The sequence below is a fragment of the Mastigoproctus giganteus genome, chromosome 14, assembly GCF_048544385.1.
Source record: "Mastigoproctus giganteus isolate SK-2022 chromosome 14, ASM4854438v1, whole genome shotgun sequence".
Lineage (NCBI taxonomy): Eukaryota > Metazoa > Arthropoda > Arachnida > Uropygi > Thelyphonidae > Mastigoproctus > Mastigoproctus giganteus.
This window is the reverse complement of record NC_143588.1, coordinates 494392-512406: the sequence shown is the minus strand read 5'-3', so window position 1 is coordinate 512406 and position 18015 is coordinate 494392. Positions and strand designations below refer to the sequence as shown.

Genomic DNA, 18015 nt, shown 5'->3' with positions numbered 1-18015 from the left:
ATGCATTAAGAATCTGCAGATAGAGGAACCACTAGGTGGCAGTGATCACAGTGTGCTGAAGTGGGATTTACTCAAAGAGGTAAATCCCACTACCATCAGGGCTAAAGGGAAGGTTTTTGCTTTCGTCAAGGCGACTACAGTGGTCTGAGACAGTATTTAAATTCTATACAGTGGGACCAACAGCAAATTCAAAATGGGAAGAATTCAAAGAACTTATCTTGGAAGCTACTAGGCTTCACATACCAACTAAGAAATATTGTTCAAGGTTTAGGCCTAAATGGATGTCAGATGAACTAATGAGACATATGGCAGAGAAGAAATGTGCATGGGATACATAAAAATTAATGGGTGACATGGAAGCCTATGATAGATATAAGCTGATCTGTAACCAAGTCACAAAGGAGATTAGGCAGGCAAAGGCAGATTATGAGAAATCCTTGGCAAAGGATGCAAAGAAAAACAGAAAGAATTCTTTACCTATGTAATCTCTAGAATAAAAGGGATGAATCAGATTGGTTCACTGGATATTGATGGTTCGACAGTTGAGGATCCTGCTCAGGTGGCTAACAAACTAAACAAGTATTTTGCATCTACATTCACACATGAGGAGTTATTCAGCGAGGGGAATGCCAGAGGTGTATTCAACTCTGGCAGTGAGCTAGATAATCTTGTAATAACTGAGAGTAAAGTGGAGGAGAAATTGTTGAAGATAAACACAAGAAAGGCACCTGGGGTGGATGGGATCTATCCAGTTATATTAAAGGAGGCAGCAAAGGAATTAAGCAAATCCTTAGCCATAATTATGAGAGCTTCCTTGGACTCAGGGGAAGTACCCATAGAATGGAGATGTGCAAATGTGACCCCAATTCACAAAGGAGAATCAAAGGCTGACACAAGTAATTATAGACCTGAGAGTTTAACTTCTGTTCCAGGAAAATTAATGGAGGCACTGATTAAAGAAGCACTGCAGGATCATCTAGACAAGACTTCAGTTATAGCTCGGACACAGCATGGTTTTGTTAAGTGGAAGTCTTGCCTGACCAATTTGATTGGATACTATGATGCAGTCACAAAAGAACTGGATGCAACGAATAACTTTGATATTATATACTTGGATCTTAGAAAGGCTTTTGATACTGTTGCACATGGAAGACTGCTGCACAAATTGGAGCAGTGTGGCATTGGAGGCAAATTGCTGCTATGGATAAAGGGGTGGTTGAGGGGGAGAAGACAGAAAGTGGTAATCAATGGACACTGCTCATCGTGGACTAATGTTATTAGTGGAGTCCCTCAAGGCTCAGTGTTGGGTCCATTATTATTTTCTGTATTTATAAATAATATTGATGATGGTATTACAAGCTTAATGTCCAAGTTTGCAGATGATACAAAGGTTGGCAGGGTTGTTAAGGACACTATGCTGCTGCAACAGGATCTGGAAAGGTTGAGCAGATTGGCTGAGAGGTGGCAAATGAAGTTTAAAATTGACAAATGTAAAGTACTACATATGGGAAACAGCAACCCCAGAGCAACGTATCAAATCTGTTGTTGTTATTTGGTTTTTAGGAGCATTAGCAACTAAGGCTATATTGCCCCGCGAATATACGATGGACATTCCATGACCTTTCCGCATCCTCCATATTTGATCAAATCTGTGGTACTACACTGACAGTGGTAGAGAATGAAAAGGACCTGGGGATAATTGTGCAGGCAGATATGAAGTTCTCTGACCAGTGCAGACGGACTGCAAGAGTAGCTCATGGTGTCTTATCAATGATGTACAGGAATTTTTCTAGCAGGGATAAGGAGGTGATTATTCCCTTGTATAAGGCAATGGTCAGGCCACACCTTGAGTACTGTATACAGGCCTGGAGGCCTCATTTCACGTAGAGCTGCTGGAACAAGTACAGAGAAGGGCAACAAGATTAGTGAATGGAACAAAGGGTTGCTCTTATGAAGAAAGGCTTAAGTTTTGCAAATTACAGTGTCTGGAGACTAGGCAGCGGCGAGGTGATCTGATAGAGGTGTATAAGGCCTTGAATGGTTTAAGCATGCTCAATGCTGATGGGATTCTTCCTCTAGCTCAGAAAAATCACCTGAGAGGGCATAAATTCAAATTGAGGAAAGACAGATGTAGGATAGATGTGCGGAAATTTGCCTTTAGCCAGCGGGTAGTTGGTTGGTGGAACAGACTTCCATCCATTGTTGTGGAAGTTGATAGCCTAAATAAATTTAAGGCTCAGCTGGACAGGTATTTGGAACGAACAGAGGGGTGAAGTAGAAGGGTTTTTTTTTTTTTTTTTTTTTTGCTGATGCTGCATAAGCTTGCTTTCTTGCATCATATGCCTCTACTAATGCTAATACATTCCTAATCCCATCAGGTGCGACAAATGCCAAAAATACGTACACTCCCAGACTGCATGTTGAGGTGTGGCCATATGTCCTAACTGTAGGTCAAAAGAGCATAACCAATCTGATTGTGCCACTAGCACTCTGTAAGGGTAACAGAGTGGTAGTAGTAACCACCACTCAATTGTAACGGTAACCACCCGGCTTTCTCAAAAACATGTGGATAATGGAAGCAAGACGAAAAATTCAGGAATATAAAGTAGAGAATAAAGTGACATACTCAGAGGTGAGAAGACAATCAAAACAGAGACAAAGCAAACGCTTTACTGTTTCAAAACTTCTGATGTCAACGTTTGCTCAGATCGTGTCAGTGAAATTATTCTTGCAGGAATGGAATCCTTTATCCCACACTCCACTTTAAAATCTCGTCCTTTATCTAAACCTTGGTTTTCCAATAAATGTGCTAAGGCTGTTCAAGAGAAGAATGTTGCATATCGTAATTGGCTTGTTTCCAATTCTTCAGTTTCATTTTCTGCCTACACCAAAGCTCACAACAAATGTAAAGCAGTTATTAATCAGTCCAAACTAGAGTTTGAACAAGCTAAGAGTAGAAAACTTGCTTCTTGCCCTAATGGTAGCCGAGCATTCTGGTCTCTTGCCAAAGCTATCGGCTGCAACTTTTGCCCATCTCTTCTCCCACCTCTGTCCCAACCAGATGGTTCTGTTGTCATTTCAGCCAAGGATAAAGCTGACCTGCTAGTATCCCATTTTTCTTCCAACTCATGTATTAATGATCTTGATAAAACACGTAAAACACCTCCCACCATTCCCAACACGCTCCATTCAATGTGGTCTTCCATGAAAAAGATGTCAGAAGGATTTTTTACGAATCTTGATGCTAAGAAAGCTCTCGGTCCTGGTGGTATTTCTCCACTTGTTCTCAAAACATGTGATCCTGAACTTACTCCTATTCTTTGCTGCCTTTTTTCACTTTCTTATTCCAAAGGTGTTTTTCCTTCTGCTTGGAAATTTGCTCATATCCAGCCAGTTCCTAAAAAGGTTGACAAATCCCTCACATCCAATTATCGTTCCATTGCAATTACTTCTACTCTTTCTAAAGTAATGAAGAAATCAATTAACCGCCAACTCTTAAACTACCTAGAAACCTCCCATCTGATCAACGATCGCCAGTATGGATTCCGTCAGTGTCGATCCACTGGTGATATTCTGACTTATGTTGCCCATTTATTGACAAATTCAATGGAAAGGTTTGGTGAAACAAAAGTAGTTGCTCTTGACATCTCAAAGGCTTTCGATCATGTTTGGCATAAAGGTCTTCTAAACAAGCTTCCATCTTATGGTTTGCCTACTGTTTTTAGTATTTGGTTATCCAGTTTTCTCTCTGATCGCTCGCTGAGGGTGATGGTAGAAGGCTCTCTGTCTTCTAACTTCTCCACTAATGCAGGTGTCCCCCAAAGTTCAGTTCCTTCCCCAACTCTTTTACTCTTGTATATTAATGACCTTCTTCCATTTGATTTGACTGGAAATCCTATCCATAGTTTTGCCGATGATAGCATATTGCATTCCACTTTCCATTTTGAGAAACCTTCTCCTGCTCAATCAGCTTCAACTTCTCAAAAATCTGTTACCAATTCCTTAAATGCCGATCCTGGGGCAAAGTGGGGGATCCTGGGGCAAAGTAATTCTCCAGTGGGGCAAAGACAACTTAGTTGATTTCAACCATTCTAAAACTCAGTCTTGTCTTATATCTCGTAAAAAGGATTTTTCTGTTCCTATGCTTATCTTTAGTTACACTCCGATTTCTAGGCAAAATGATATATCTCTTTTGGGGATTACTCTGAGTTCTAATCTGTCTTGGCACAAGCACATTACAAATATTGCTTGCTTCCTCTGCATCTAAAAAAACTTGGTTTTCTCTTTCGCTCTCAGCATTACTTTTCTTCCAAACAGCTGCTCACTCTGTATAAATCACAAATCCGCCCTGCCATGGAATATTGTTCCCACATCTGGTGTGGTGCTTCCAAAACCTCTCTCAGGCTTCTTGATTCCATTCAGAAGAGCAGTTAGGTTAATTAATGGTTAATCTCTAACAGAGTCTCTCCACTCGCTGTCTCATAGACGTACTGTTTCTGCTGCATGCCTCTTCTACAGATACTTCCATGGGCACTGTTCTTCTGAATTGGCTTCTATAATTCCCGCTCTCTCTTTCAAAACAGTCCGAACACGTGCTGCTACCAGCCAACATCCATTTACTGTCCAATTTCAAACTCACCGAACCAACTTTTCATCTTCCTCGTTTATTCATTCAACTGTCGTTTTCTGCAACAAACTTCCTTCATACGTATTTCCTGAAAATTACAGTTTATAGAAGTTCAAGTCCAATGTCAACAAATAACTTCTTTCGTCTTCTCAACCTCCAACCCAAGTATGGTACTAAGTACTATAGGTTCTAATACCTCTCGTGTTTAGGGTTTACATAAAAAAAAAAACGTATGCCACAGCAGCTAAACATTTACAGTCTGTAGGATCCAGACTGAAGTATCAGTTCCTCTGAATATATCAATTGCGAACTGGGCACGTTCGTTGCTCTCTATTTCAAAACAGTGTCCTACTCAAAAAACAAGTGAACAGTCCGGTAATACCCCAATTACCATACCAACGGATGTTTCCTCAATAATTAAACCAAAAGTGATAGAAATCGTGAATTTGCAGTCATCACCCACCACCAGAATGGACATCGACGAACATCATGATTCAGATGATGGCATTTTAGAATTACGTGCAACTGACGAGATGGACGTGACCTGCCCACTCTTTCCTAAGAAAGACAAATCAAAAATAGATCAATACAAGCAAGCTACAACTAAAAAACTGTCTGAACCGAAAACAACACATAAAACGAGATAATGTAAAATATACTTTAGTGGAATTTCAGAGGTTTTCCGAACACAAAAGGCGATTTGCAGGATCTAATTGATTGGTATGAACCAGCTGGCATAGCCTTACAGGAAACTTAGCACATGCTTCTTGATTAGACCAGGGTTCGAGCCCGTTAGCCACCAAATACGGAGGATGCGGAAAGGTCAGGGAATGACCACCGCATATCCCCGGAGCAATATGGCCCTAGTTGCTAATGCTCCTAAAAACCAAATAACAACAACAACAATTACAGGAAACTCTTAAATTCACATGTGTCCTTCCTTCAAAAATTATACCATCTTTAAACAAGATAGGAGTATTGACATGCCAGCTCATGGAGAGGTGACTATTATTGTCAGAAATAACATTCCATCCAAACGTGTTTGGATGGAATGTTATTTCTGACAATAATAGCCACATTTTACCCCTTTTGTCTATTATTAATAATAGACAAAAGGGGTAAAATAATAGAATTGCTGCTCATAATCTTACCATGTTGAACATTGGTGTCCATTTTTGTCCACCTATGTCCATTTTTCTACAGGATCCATGACTACAATAGACCTTTCAATCTGTTCTCCCTCTGTATATGCCAATAAGGAGTGGTCAGTTCTTGATAACCCACTAAACAGTGATTACCGATTCTTTGCAATATTCAAACACAAATAAACTTGTCCCCATTGCAGCAATCCACTTAGAAATTCCATAAGAGATTAGAAATTCCAGTTTGATGATGAGATAGTCCAGTCGCAGCCCATAGATATTGTCACCGATCATATAAAAAAAATCAGATATTACAAGCTATAAATTCTGCAATACTTAAATCTTTGCCTTTGAAATGCAAACACAGCAGTTACTGGTGGAATCAGGAATGCACACTTGCTGAACAGACAAAAAATCGAGCTTGGAATTTGTTTCGCAAATTCCTTACAACTGCTAATCTTATTAACTTTAAAAGACTCAAGGCCAAATTCCACCAAATAAGAAGAAAAGTAAAGAAAGATGCCTGGATAAGTTTTGTTTCCACCATAAACACCTTAATGTTTCCACCTTAATGGAAGAAAATCGAAGCACTTAATGGTAAATAGGTGCAGTCGCAAGCCTCAATCCTAAACTGGAACGGGCAGGAATTGTCTGCTCCAACAGAAAAGCAAAAAGCATTAGCTGAGTATATCAGCTAATACGTTTAGTATATCAGCAGTGTATCGCCAGTATATCATGTGTCCACATACAGCCAAATTTTCTAAAAAAAATTAAGGCATCTGCAAAACAACATAAAATAAACTTTTCTACCAAGGTATCTCATCCATACAATCAGCCATTCACTTTAAAGGAACTTTTGGGGTCTCTCAATAAAACATCTAGTACTGCTGCTGGTCCAGATGAAGTTTGCTATATAATGTTAAAAAAGTTAAATAACAAAGCAATAAGTTCCCTGTTGAAATTGTACAACCGAATATATTTATAAAATATATATAAATTTATATATTTTATAAAATATAAAATAATTTATAAAATCTGCATTGCTGGTGTCACTCAGTTGTACTGGCTTTTCTGAAGCCAGACAAGGATCATACCATACCACATAATTACCGGCCGATATCACTGACTAGCTGTTTAGGCAAGGTCTTAGAAAAAATGGTCCACAGGTGGCTAACATGGCTCCTGAAAACAGACAATCTGCTAAACTGAAACCGGTATGGATTTTGGAAAAACTGCTCATCTTAGATGTGATGATCAAAGCAGAAGCAAACATCCTCAATGTTTTCGTAAGGAGACTGCATCTGGTTATGGTCAAGCTTGATATTGAGAAAGTCTTCGATACCACTTGGCAATATGGTATCCTCCAGGACCTTCATTCTTTTAGTTTGAGGGGGCAGTTACCCCAATTTATACAAAACTTCCTACACAACAGAATGATTCAGGTCAGATCTAGGAACAGTGTTTCCAAATCGTTTGCACAAGAGGAGGGTGTACCACAATATGACATGAGACATACCAAAAACAGTTGAATCATGCATGTTTGCTGATGACCTCATTATCTCTTATTAGTCATAAACTATGAATACCATTGAAAGGCAACTTTAACTATCCTTAGCAGATAATAAATCAGCTGCAATTCATTTCTGTAAAATACGAAATTACATCCAGATCCTGAAATATATTTAAAAAACAACCTGATTCCTCTTACCAATAATTATCATTTATTGGGTCTATATCTAGAAAATAAGCTTAGTTTTTCCAACCATATAGCCTACCTTGGAATGGCCTGTCTAAAGAAAATAAACATCTTAAGAGCTGTATCCTCTAACTCCTGGGGTGCTGATAGACACTCCCGCTCACATCTTTATAAAACTTTAATCCAGTCCTGCTTAGATTACGGATCACCTGTCTATGACTCTGCAAGAAACAGTTCCTTGTTATGTCTAAATACTATTCAACATAGTGCCCTAAGGATAGTCACAGGAGCCTTCAGAACATCTCCAGTCCACAGCCTGTATATTGAGACAAATGTGAACCCCATTGCACCTCAGATAAAAATCCTTACTGTGTAGCTGTGCTGCAAAAATTTAAAATATTCCATCTCCTCCGACCTGGGAATACCTGTTTTACCCTCAGTATGTAATGTCATACCATAATAAACCTAATGAAAACCACCCTGCAGTTATTAGATTGCAAGAACTGATGCTTAGTTGGAATGTTAGCTTCCAGCATATCCTCGAAGATGCTCTTCCTGAGCATCCCTGGATTCAATACTCACCTCCTTGTGATAATTTTTCTGAGATGGAGAAAAGACTCTCTGCCAAACAACTTCCAGCAGCTACTTGAGGCCCACACCTTAGAAACTCAGAGAAACTTCATATTTGTACGGATGGCTCCAAAACAGATGAAGCTGTAGGTGCTGCAGCAATTTGTTCTGCCTTTTCAATTGCTGCATCTCTTCCTACAGAATGCGGTATCTATACCGCAGAATTTTATGCAATAAAATGTCCTAGATAATGTAACCAAGCAGCAATTCAAGCAAGATCTTATATACACAGATCCTTAAGTGTAGTCACTGCCATTCATTCTACTACTACTTCCAACATCCCATTCTGAAGCAGTTATAGTCTCAGTTATACCAATATCAAACATCCAACCAGTTGGTTACCTTCTGCTGGAAACCTGGTCATGTCTGCATCCCAAGTAATGAAAGTGCAGATCGTGCTGCTAAACATCCTAACAGTGGATCATTCTGCCATCTGAAAGTAGCATACACTGATTATAAATTCACTGTTAAAACAACATGTAGGCTTCAGTGGTCTGAACTGTGGCAAACACAAGTCAATAATAAACTATTTCAGATTAAAAAAGAACCTCAGCTGTGGACTTCTAGTTTCAAGAAAAGCAGGCAAGAAGTCGTCATTTTGGCAAGACTCCGTATTGGTCATTTTTATACAACTCATCTGTTCTTGCTTATGGGTGAAAACCTACCTCAATGTCCCTTCTGTCGCACTCAGCTAACAATCAAACGTATCCTAATAGAATGCCCTAATTACTCAAGGAAACGGAAACCCAGTTTTTATTCTGTATCCAATTTGTAGGAACCTTTAACCTTACTACACATACTTGGCAATAATGCAAATTTTGATGCAATATTGCCAAGTATGTCTACTTGGCAATAATGCGTAAAGCAGTTCCTGCTTTAAGACTTTTTTTTTTTTTTTTCAAATATATTAAGTATCAACAAAATCTAAAATATGAACATTAATTGCAAAAAATGAATGTTAAACATTCATAAATACCACTTTCAAACCACGCGCATAGCTATACAATACAGTGTACCCTGCTTTACGATAATAATCCATTCCGGAGACGCCATCCTATCATGAAAATATTGTAATGTGAACCCAATAACACATTGTTTTTTGGAAATTCATTCTACGACCTCAGAAGTTAATTTTTGCTATATAACTTAGTTATTTATATCTCTAAAAGGTCATTTTTATAGTAAATCATATTAGTTACCAATTCAAATCATTAAAATGCACTACACTTTCATCGTTATCATATGTTCTGTTATAAGGATCGATTTTGAATGCCTTTGTGATATTTTTTTTAGGCAAGATAAACATTTCTGACCATAAAAATAAAAACAATTTACACTTTTCGATTTATTGGGCTTTTCTGTTAGTGTAATCAATTGTAAACAGGTAGTAAACTCGATGTTATTGCATTTGCGAAAATACTGATAGCTGGAATTGTGTGGGTTTTTATGTTATTATGATGAAATGTGTTTTCCTCTTTACTGAAATCTTCAATCATATGAAAAGCATAAATAAATTTTCAGAATCTTCTCTTCATTTTTTTTTTTTTTTTTTTAAAGCTTTGTAAACTTGTTACTCTGTGGGGGGTGGAATTTATTGACGAATGATTTATATATTTAATTATTTTCATTTTATTGTTTTTTTCTTATTTATCTTAATGTTATTTCGTTAGTTCCCTATTAATGTTTGTCCACTTTATTCTTATTTCCCCCACTTACTCATCTGACTTTTACTTCCTAGGAGAATTCCAAATTCAAGGGAACTTCTCGATTAATTATAATTCCCTTCGGAAGAGCTGGGTGTTCCAGGATGACAAACTACACACACAAATATATAATATAACATAGTTTATTCATATATATATACAACATAAAAAAATTGAACAAATTGAGGCATGTACTATTAATAGTCAACTTTGTCTACTTAGTATTAGTTATATATATAACTAAGTACATTGGTTATACTCTATTAACGTTATCCCTTCCTTTACAACACAAACAATATTAGTACAGCAACTGTTATAGTTTCTTCCTTGCACAAGATCCATAATTTCCTTACATGCTCCATAATTCTTACCTTATACACTGGTCTAGGACTTTACCCTCCCCTTCCAAAAATGCTAATCATACCTACATTTTTCAGGAAACAACCTATGACAAATATTCCCTTTCTCTCCTTTGCTTATAACATAACATATGTTTTATTATTAATCAAAGCCACTACTATCATTAACACCCTTTTCTTCTTCTTTAGTTCCTTTCACTAATTACAAAGTTATACCTGTCAAATTTTTATTATTATTACCTAACTTATCTCTCTCTACATTACATATATAATTTTATACATGTATATATCTCTCTCAGTATCTTGAATCTCCACTAATCTGTTATTAGGGTCCTAAAGTCCTTTAAAGTAACGAGAATACTATGTTAGTCACTTACTTAATTTCCTCTTAGTCGGGCTTCGCTGTTTTGGATCCTCCCTCTCTTAGTTGGAAATGTCATCATCGTATATCAGGGCATTCATTCTAGAACTCCTAGCGAATTTTCTAGTGAGGATCACAATTCTGGTATTCTGATGGATTCACTGTACACCTGAACTGGGCTGGCACGTTGCATACTATCATACTCCGTCGATACGGGGACTGCTATCTCCATCCTGAGGCCTTTTTCCACCTTATACGGCTATCTTGTCCACAAGAAGAGAGCTCACAGGGGCTACCCTCGCTCCACCTAATAAAAACCCTTTCAAGAAGAAGACTTCACAGGGCGCTACCCTTCTTTACTCCACCTTTCACAAACTTCTTATTAAAATAAGAATTATTTGACAGTGCTCGTTAGCATACGGTCACTATCCATGACGGATTGACTCGCAAAAACGGCCACTGCTCTTGCCTTCCAATGACGGACCGGCTTAATCTTCTTACTCTTCCTAACACCCCAAAAAACTCAACTGCTGCTAACACAATTTCTACAACGACGAAACCCTCAACTATTAACTGTCACTAACTTCCTTTACTTACACTGACGAAAATCTTAACTGCTGTGTCTGCTGACTATTTCAATTTCCTTAAAACCACCACAAAACTCAACCCAGTGTGTTGTGTCCAGACTATCTCACCCAACTATCAAACACCGACAAAAACTCAACTTAGTATAACATTAACCCATTTCCATTAATACCCACATCACTCCATTCTGTCTCTAACTCACATTTTTACAAAACCACCACAAGAAGGCTCACCTTCCACATAGCTCAACTCAGGTATCTCCTTCCTACTCACATTTTATAACACGCCAAAAAACTAAACTCTCAGTCTTAACTCAATTTCCTAAACGCCGACAAGAATCTAAACTTTGTCTCCCCCTAACCCATTTCCACACACCCCCATATACTCAACTCGGGGTTCTGACTGTTTCCCCCTGTTCACTCCTTTTTGTCATCTCAATCACGTACCGCCCTAGTATGTCAGGTCTGCCCCTTTTTTTTCCCTATAACCAATCTTCTCCTTTTTATCAACTTTCTTTCTGCCTATTCGTCCTTCGACTTTTCTCAAGCTAATTTTACAATGTACGATTCAACCTCTTATTTTAATAAATTATAATTTTCCCAGATTGTCTGTTCCTTTGAAGCGCGCCGCTACTTTGTGCTTTTAACAAATTTGTTTTACACTATCTTCTAAACCTGCGATCGCCGACAGTCAGACACCAATTTTAAAATCTCACCTGAGCATTTGACCCCTATTTACCACCTGGCTGGTCTCCAGATGTCCCCGATCAAAAGGAATGTCCGACCGATTGTGTCCTTCTCGTATTGTTCTGTCCTAGCCTAAATTGTTCACACCTCCTCGCCAGTAGCCATTGCTACATTCGGCCAGTAGTCTCCCACGCTAACCTTTACTTGTTACCTTGTCTACATTTAATCCCTTTGCCTGTGACCCATTGTCTAATTAGTATTTGTGACCAGTACTGTTCCGCTGCCCCATATTGCCATTTCCTAATCTTTATTTTACATTAATCTCACTTTTTTCTAAAATATTAAACATGTAAGATTTTTCATCTTACAACTCCACATGTATTGTGTTTGTTGCAATTTGTGCCTACCTTTTAAAAAATGCTTATGAATGCTAAATTGATAAAAAGAGAAGATTATCTTGGAAACAAATGCCTCTTGAAGAATTTCTGAAGAAGATTACTCCTTGTGCAATAAACCAACAAGTGCCAAGCCAACAATGAGTGATCAATGAGCGTGCACTTAATCGGTGATGATGAAGAATAAACATTCTTTAAAATTTGTAAGTCATAAATAATTTCTTTATTATTATATTTTGCTTGATTTTACAGGCTGTTTTCATTTCTTTGGATAAATCAATCATTGTTTAAACATAAACTAATTAGATAACTAATTTCATTGTTGAGAACGTAACCCCTGTTTCTAACATTGTCTATGCGAAATAAATTCCCACTTTATGAGTGCACACTAGAAACAAATTAACTCGTAAAGTCGGGAACTACCTGTAATCGCCTCTGATAATCATAATATTAAAGACTCAGTCATAAGGTAATAATGAAACGGCATAATATGGTCCAGGAGGCCCTTGTTCCAAAAAACTCACAACCTAAACATTTTCACAAGCTTTTATATTGTATATTTTGGTGATGTCTTATGACATTGAACTTGCCTACAAAAATCATGTCAAATCATTTTAAATCACTCTGTTTTGAGGCTGTTGTTGTTGTTTGGTTTTTAGGAGCATTAGCAGATAAGGCCATATTGCTCTGGGGATATGCAGTGGTCATTCCCTGACCTTTCCTCATCTCCGTATTTGGTGGTCACAGGCTCGAACTCCGGTCTAATCAAGAAGCGTGTGCTACGCACTGCTTCTCCTGCCCACCTGGCTACGGAGGTGCCTGTTTTGAGGCAATGCTCTGCCATGAACCCGTGCTCCTCTATGCTGAAAGCCATATTCACTTGCTGCTTGCACTGCACGTGCATTCATATTTTTACAGCTTGTTGACAAATGGTAATGCTATGCCCAAAATAAAGAATGTCATTTGTAATTTCCATGGGTTTATTATTTAAAATGATTACCATGTATTACCATTTGGAGATCATTCTATTGCTGTGCAGTTAGGCACATTTAACCTGACAATAGTTTTAAACCTCCAGTTAACGCAGAACTGGAGGGTGTCAAACTTTTTTTTTTTTTTTTTAATTTTGCTTGTGGTGTACTTAATGTTTACTTAATGGATTTCAGTACATATTGTATATAATTTTTTTTAAATTTTTGATAAAAAATTTTAAATATTGAAAAATGTTGCTATTTTACACATTTTTAAAGTTATTCCTGAATTTTCATTCCTGTGATCACGACATACGGTCGAAAAGCGTTGTCAGCTTCGGGAAGGAAAATCATTTCGAATATTTTCGTTAGATTCTTTTTCATTTTTAATTGCATTAAATTGATTTTTAATTTGTGTTAAATTGATTTAAATTGGTTTTTAATTATTTATTTTTTACTCTAATGTAAGTTTTCGATTTTTTCCTTTTAATTTCTGGAGCGTATCATACGGAAGTGTTCCAAGTACTATATTGAGGTAAACTCCGCTTATTATTTTACAAATATTAATATCAGCGTAGAACGTATTGAGTATTACAGCTCTGATTAATACTATGTAATTTTTAAAGTTAATATTGCTAAAAAAAATAAAAAAACAAAGTTATGATCATAAATTATAAACATGAAACTCACAGTCACTTCCATGTTAAATCTTGTGTGCTCTTAATGGTTCAGAGAACATTAAGCACACTAAACATTACCATTAAAACCATTAAAACTTCCATAACCATTATAACTTCCACTTGTACACATATTAACATATTTTTTTCAAACAAATAAAGTAATAAACAGATGATAATTATTATAATCGAGAATTATACAAATGAGACATGTTAGTACAATTAAACATAAAACAAAGATGAACTACTTTCTGTAGCAAATGCTTCCACCACATGAGCCATAAGACACTGAAAGAAAAACTAACGTGTTAACTAAGGGAATGTTTTCACTAGAAAGTAGAGTGCTTTACTGGCGCATAACCTTAAGCTGAAATGGCAGTCATTCAGCACACATTCAGAGCAGAAAGAATGCCTCCAATTGCAAATTCTTTCACACTCTGTGTGTAAAACATTATTATCTCACTTCCAAAGAAACTGAGTAAAACTAGATCTATATTTACAAAGGTAGAGAAAGTTTTTGTCGTTAATCTTGAAACAACCAGTTAATGCATGAAACTTTTTTTCATGGGGTACATGACAGGTTCCGCACAGCCATCCCTGGTTAATTCTGATGAGTATATTTATTTTATTGTAGCCATAACAATTAGAAAAAGAAAAATTTATTTTTTAAAGGTATGTAGAGCATCAGTATTTTTTTATTATTATTTTTTTTTAAATTCATGTTCAGAAGAAAGGTCCCGTTCTAAAGAGAGGAAATCCTTCATGGGCACTCTACGAAGGAGACTCAGTTTGCGTAAAACCCGTTCCAAATCAGTGGAACAGCATCGTTCAGAAAGTGAAACTGGTGATCTTAGCAGGGGTAGTAGTATTAGAAGTGTTTCTACTGATCGATCTAAATCTGTTCCGGGTTCCCGTGAGCCTTCTTCAGTGAGATCTTCTGGCAAGTAAAAGTTTTCTCATTCAGAATTTCGACAAAATATAATATTGAAAATATTTTTTTGCCTTATTTCATCTCTTGTTAATCAAGCCTATTTTTCTTGGTGATTTTATGCTATAGTCCCTCTCCAACTGCTGGCTTTCTGCCTTAACATCCAAATGTCAAAATGATGATTGGCTAGGATGTGTGAAAAACTGGTTAAGAAGAATGAATGATGTGCAGAATCTCACATACTAACTTAAAGAGTGAAGTTATGAAACTACTTACAGAGGTAGACAGTTTTTAATTAGGCAGAGAATGGGGAGATGTACTTCCCTCACTTGTTGCTATATGCATCCTGCAGCAGTGAACTCAATTTCTGCATGACTGTGTAGAGAACATTATATATTGAAGACTGGCTACTACAATTGTAAAAATATACAACGTATTAACCATAATTAGCAAAACCACGGTTGGTGAGAGACAACCTTACTTTGTATGCAAGATGAAATTTGAATCTTGAAAATAAAATTCCTCCTATTATTATAAAGGCTGTGTGGATACTATATAATTGCAGATTCTGAGTTATTACAGAAATGAATATTGTAGATAACTGCTTATAGTTTAATAGTTTTTTTTTTTCCCCCTAAATTGTGAGCTTTGCAAGTTGTTTACTGCTATTATTTATTCCTTGGGATCTGCACAGTGCAGTGTTTTATCATTCTAGTTTTGTATACCTGTGTACAGTATTAAAATTTTAACTCATACATCAGTGAAAATTGTTTGTTATTTATAAGTGTTTTCTTACACAATATCATTTCTTTAACATGCTTTTCTGAACATTCTCCTATTTACAAGGTAAGGAATTTTAGAAGAAAGTACTTTTAAATTCTTTTCATTTATATATTTTTTAAGATTTGTGATCAAAATCAATTGTCTTATTTAATAACATAAATATTGTTGTTAATATCCCATATTTGGTATATTAACTGCATATCTTTTAGAAGTAAATTTGTTAAAATTTACTTCTAAATTTTAGCAAATATAAAAAAAATATTTTTTATTCTCATGCTGCAGTTTGGAGTACATATAATTTTTGTCTTCAGATTCTTTTATATTTGTTTCAAGTTGAAAACTATTAATTAAAGGTCAAAAACCAAAATTTACTACAAGGAACTGAAATTTTGCTTCTTTGTTTCAAATGGCCCTCTGTGTTTAGCTTAGTAGGCATGCCACCTGCCACTCATTTGAAGATTTTCATAAATAACATTGAAGGGATAAAAGGTGTGAATTTAAAATTTGCAGAGAATGTAAAGATTGTGGGAGTTGTTAATGATGAGTGCCAAGTGCACTCCTTCAGGAAGACTAGAGCAGTCTTCAAGAATGGTCAGAAGTGGCAGCCATGTTTTAATGCAGCAAAATGCAAGGTCTTACACTTGGAGAATAGTAACCTCAGAATAACTTATTCACTTGGTGGGATTGAATTATAAACAGTAGAAGAAGAAAGGCATCTGGAAATTATAATACAGGCAGATATGAAGTTTTCTGAGTAGTGTAAACAGGTGGCAAGGATGTCCTATCAATGATTTATTGAACAGTATTCTGTAGAGTTAGGTAGGTCATAATCCCACTGTATAAGGCAATTGTACGACTGCATTTGGATGGAGACTTCATCTGAAAAAAGATGTGCTTCTTGAAAACATCCAAAGATGGGCAATTCGCATGATGAAATCAACAAAAGGGTGACTATACAAGGAAAGACTTCAATTGTGTGGGCTACAGAGCTTGGCAACTAGGCACCTTAGAGGGGAGCTAATTGAGGTTTATAATGATCCAAGAGGAGTTAATAAAATGAATGGAAGTGGAAGTTTCACTGTTGTACAGTGAAGCGGAGATGGGAGAAATCCCAGGTGTCATCTGACATGAACATGTTATACAGTGAAACTTCCATTGTATAACAGTTGAAGACTAAATTCACAAGTCATAATATGTTATGGGTAGAAATTAACTATATAATATCGGTGTAAATATACCATAGTTTACCCTTAAGTTTAGCTACGTAGTGTGACGGCATCATTTAGATTTTATCTCATATTGTGGCTACCTTCACAAGATACCAGGTATTGCACTACTTCAAATAAATAATGCTTCTCTAGTAGAGAAGACCACTGTTATTTATTCTCAGTAGGCACCACCACCCAGATTCGTTTCAGAGCTTGTTGGCTCACTCATCAGTGGGTGGGCAGGTACCCTAATAATGCAGACATACGGTTGCGAAGTTAATTCCAAAATATGAGAGAGGCCAAATAGTGAAGATAATGATAATATGTCAAAGACTAAATGCACAAGGCATAATATGTAATGGGTAGAAATTAACTATAAAATATCGGTGTAAATACACCATAAGTTTAACTACATACGTAGTGTAACGGCATAGTTTTGATTTTATCTCATATTGTGGCTACCTTCACAACGAAATACCAGGTATTGCATTACTTGAAATAAATAACGCTTCTCTAGTAGAGGAGACTACTGTTATTTATTCTCGGTGGGCACCACCATTCAGACTAAATGATGCCATTACGCTACTTATGTAGTTAAACTTATGGGTAAACTATGCCATATTTACACTGATATTATATAGTTAATTTCTAAATACACAAGGCATAATATGTTATGCCTTGTGTATTTAGTCTTCAACATATTATCATTATCTTCACCATTTGGCATCTCTCATATTGTGGAATTAACTTAGCAACCATGATGGTATGTCTGCATTATCAGGCAGGGTACCTGTTTGCCCACCAAGTGAGCCAACTAGCTCCGAAATGCATCTGGGTGGTGGTGGTGCCCACTGAGAATAAATAACAGTAGTCTTCTCTACTATAGAAGCATTATTTATTTGAAGTAGTACAATATCTGATATCTCATTTTTTGAAGGTAGCCACAATATGAGATAAAATCTAAACAATGCTGTTACACTACGTATGTAGTTAAACTTATGGGTAAACTATGGAGTATTTACACCGATATTATATTGTATAAAAGTGGATCCATCCAGAACTAGCAGCCATAAATTCAAATTACAGAGGAAGAGATTTAGACTAGATTGTAGAAATTTTTCTTTTAACCAGTTAGCTAAAAGTTGATTACCGGAATCAGTTGCGTTCACAGGTAGTTGAGGCTGACAGTTCAAAAACATTCAAAGATCAACCAGATAGTTACCTATGTTTGGTGGAAAAGGTGTAAAGTGTATTTAGGGTCATA

The 18015-nt window shown here is 36.6% G+C and overlaps 1 protein-coding gene across 1 annotated transcript in view; it reads left to right on the top strand.

Moving 5' to 3' along the window:
- The window catches only part of LOC150074942 (uncharacterized), a 503230-nt gene that overhangs the window by 372881 nt on the left and 112334 nt on the right, over window positions 1-18015 (top strand). Inside the window, exon 15 of the mRNA XM_090388998.1 lies at window positions 14560-14772. Coding sequence (XP_090245124.1) covers window positions 14560-14772 — 213 coding nt within the window. The remainder of the gene's footprint in view (window positions 1-14559; window positions 14773-18015) is intronic.